The 2500-nt window shown below is 41.2% G+C and overlaps 1 protein-coding gene across 1 annotated transcript in view; it reads right to left on the reverse strand.

Annotated features, from left to right (window-relative positions):
- Window positions 1–2500, reverse strand: part of adgrl1a (adhesion G protein-coupled receptor L1a) — an 82542-nt gene that overhangs the window by 50417 nt on the left and 29625 nt on the right. Inside the window, 1 exon segment of the mRNA XM_048245218.1 lies at window positions 1813–1827. Coding sequence (XP_048101175.1) covers window positions 1813–1827 — 15 coding nt within the window.

Below are 2500 nucleotides of genomic sequence, written 5' to 3' on the forward strand. Positions count from 1 at the left end.
TACAAACTATTACTATTTAGAATATACAGTGCTGTGCATAAGTTAAGAAATGTATTTATATAATAACATTTATTTATTTACAATACATGATACATTAAAAAATAATTGATGTCCTATTATTTTTTTTTTTTAATTAAGGCATTAAGACATTAAAAAAAAAGGCAAAACATGATTTTTTTTTATTCCTCTTTAGTCAATTTCAGCATGGGTGTCTTAACTTTGGCACAGCACTGTATAAACTATATAGACTTCTCTTTCATGTCATTACACTGTATTGGTGCTGTGCAAGTCGAGTTGAGTGCCTGTCACTTTAATGCCGTGACGGTCCGAGAGGCTTGCTTGATTATCACGATTTTAAGCTAACTTAGTAGCGTTGTTGTGCATGCTGCATAAGAATATGTGGATAAAATGAATTATGTTTCCCATGTCATTAGGTAAAATAAATGCTCAAAAACTCGAGGAAATTCTATCTTGGATTATAGGAGATACGTGTCTTGTATCATTTCTATAATTTTGGTGAGCTCTACAGGAATTACAAACTATCTCCAGATGTAAATGGTTGCGTATCCTATTATTGAAATTCATTTAAACCCACCTATAGGCTAGCTAGACCTTAGTTTCACAGCTTAGGTATGTTAGCAACACAGGGCTTGAAAGCATTGCCTGTATCACAAACAAAATTGAAACAATGCGTGGAATTTATCTGGGAATAGGCTACTTGTGCGAGCTATCTCGCTGGCGTGTTTAATTTGGTTCCTTGGTTAACATAATGTAGGCTACGTTTTTTTGCACAAAATTGCGTCTGCTAATAAACTTAAACATAAACACAAACAAGCGTGATCTCCTGTGGAATCCCTGACTGCGCCTTCAACGTTAGCCTACTATTATTTGTTGACATCAAACCTGAACGAACGGCAGCTGTTCCTGAAGTTCACTTGCGTGTTTTCTTTTTTTTTTTTTTTTAGGCAACTTCTTTTGCAGTGGTGCTTGAATTCCAGGAGCCGCGCTGCGCCGCTGATGAATACATTGTAGGGGAAACACTGGACTGTGTGTGTGTCTGTGTTGCTAGGACATGGGAGCGCAGTCACTGGTGTACCCAGAAGGGAATAAGACATCCACTAACAGTCATCATGTCATCATGCATAGTGTTCTGTTTGTGTGTGGATGTGCAGTTGGTATTTATTTTTGTACTGTTTTAGATATCTGCCATTAACTAGCATTATTTTTAGTTAATGTTGAATTATTCAACCAGAACTTTTTAGAGGAAAGTTGGTGGATTTTATAAGTAGTACTAATTGAGTATATATACAGTATATCTATCTATCTCTCTCTCACTCAGCAAGCGTAGGATGACATCATAAAAATGAGCTGTATATTGTGTGTGTGTGTGTGTGTGTGTGTGTCTGTGTCCAGGCCAGTGTTCTCATGTCCCATGCATATGCACTGTCTGTGGAAGAGAGTGTGTGTGTGAGAGGCAATGAATGAAAGTGATGAGTGTGTGTTGGTGTCATCAGAGGCATGAATACTGGCAGAAAATCTGAAAGGATCTCAGAGTCTTGGTTATAAGCCAGAGAGAGAGAGAGAGAGGAAGAGAGAGAGAGAGAAAGAGAGAGAGAGAGAGCTGGACAGAGATAGAAAAAAAGGGGAAACGATAGAAGACGAGGAGAAAAAGGAGAAGGAATAAGGGGGATATAAACATCAAACATGAGCACTACACACGGTGCTGGGTTAGGAGAGGGGGATGAGAGGAGGAGAGGAGAGGAGAAGAGGGGCAGGGCGAGCTGTGGTTTTTATGTTTATCGTGGTCTTTACCTTTTTGATCCACTTCTATTCAAGCATCGGAAAAAAGAGAGAGAGACAGAGTAAGAGAGAGAAAGAAAGAAAGAAAAAAAGAAAGGGAGAAAGAAAGAGGAAGAACAAGGTAGATAACAGGAAAGAGTACAGAGAACGAAAGAAAAAAAACAGGTGCAGGAAAAAAGAGAAAAGCGAGATTAAATAAAAAGCTTTTCCGTTCCCTCTCTCTTAAATTGCTGTTGGTACTCTCTGTCTGTTCTGCGTCTCTCTTTTTAAAGCATGTCATCTTGTGTCTGGCTTCCTGCTCTCTTTAGAAGGAGAGGAGGGTGGCGGCGATGACTCATGAGGAGGTGAGCGGATGGCCTGCGCTGTTTATCTCCTTTAGCTTCGCTACTCGTGACCACACAATCCCAACATGACGCGCACAGGACATACACATACACACTCCTTTGCTCCGTCACACTCGTCTCCCTGTCCACCCCTGACCCCAACCTCTCCCCATCACCCCACCTCCCCCCAGACCCAAACATCACCGTCCTTCTTTTCCCTCGTCCAGGGCCTGTGGGGAAAGAAAAGCAAGTATGTGCGTGTCCTCCTCTTCAGCTGTGGGGAGAAAAAAAAGAGAGACAGAGAGAGACAGAGAGAGAGAGAGAGGGGGTGGTGGAGTGATGACGGAGGGAAAGGTGGCAGATGAAATGACAGGAAG

This window comes from Alosa alosa, chromosome 6 (assembly GCF_017589495.1).
Source record: "Alosa alosa isolate M-15738 ecotype Scorff River chromosome 6, AALO_Geno_1.1, whole genome shotgun sequence".
NCBI lineage: Eukaryota > Metazoa > Chordata > Actinopteri > Clupeiformes > Clupeidae > Alosa > Alosa alosa.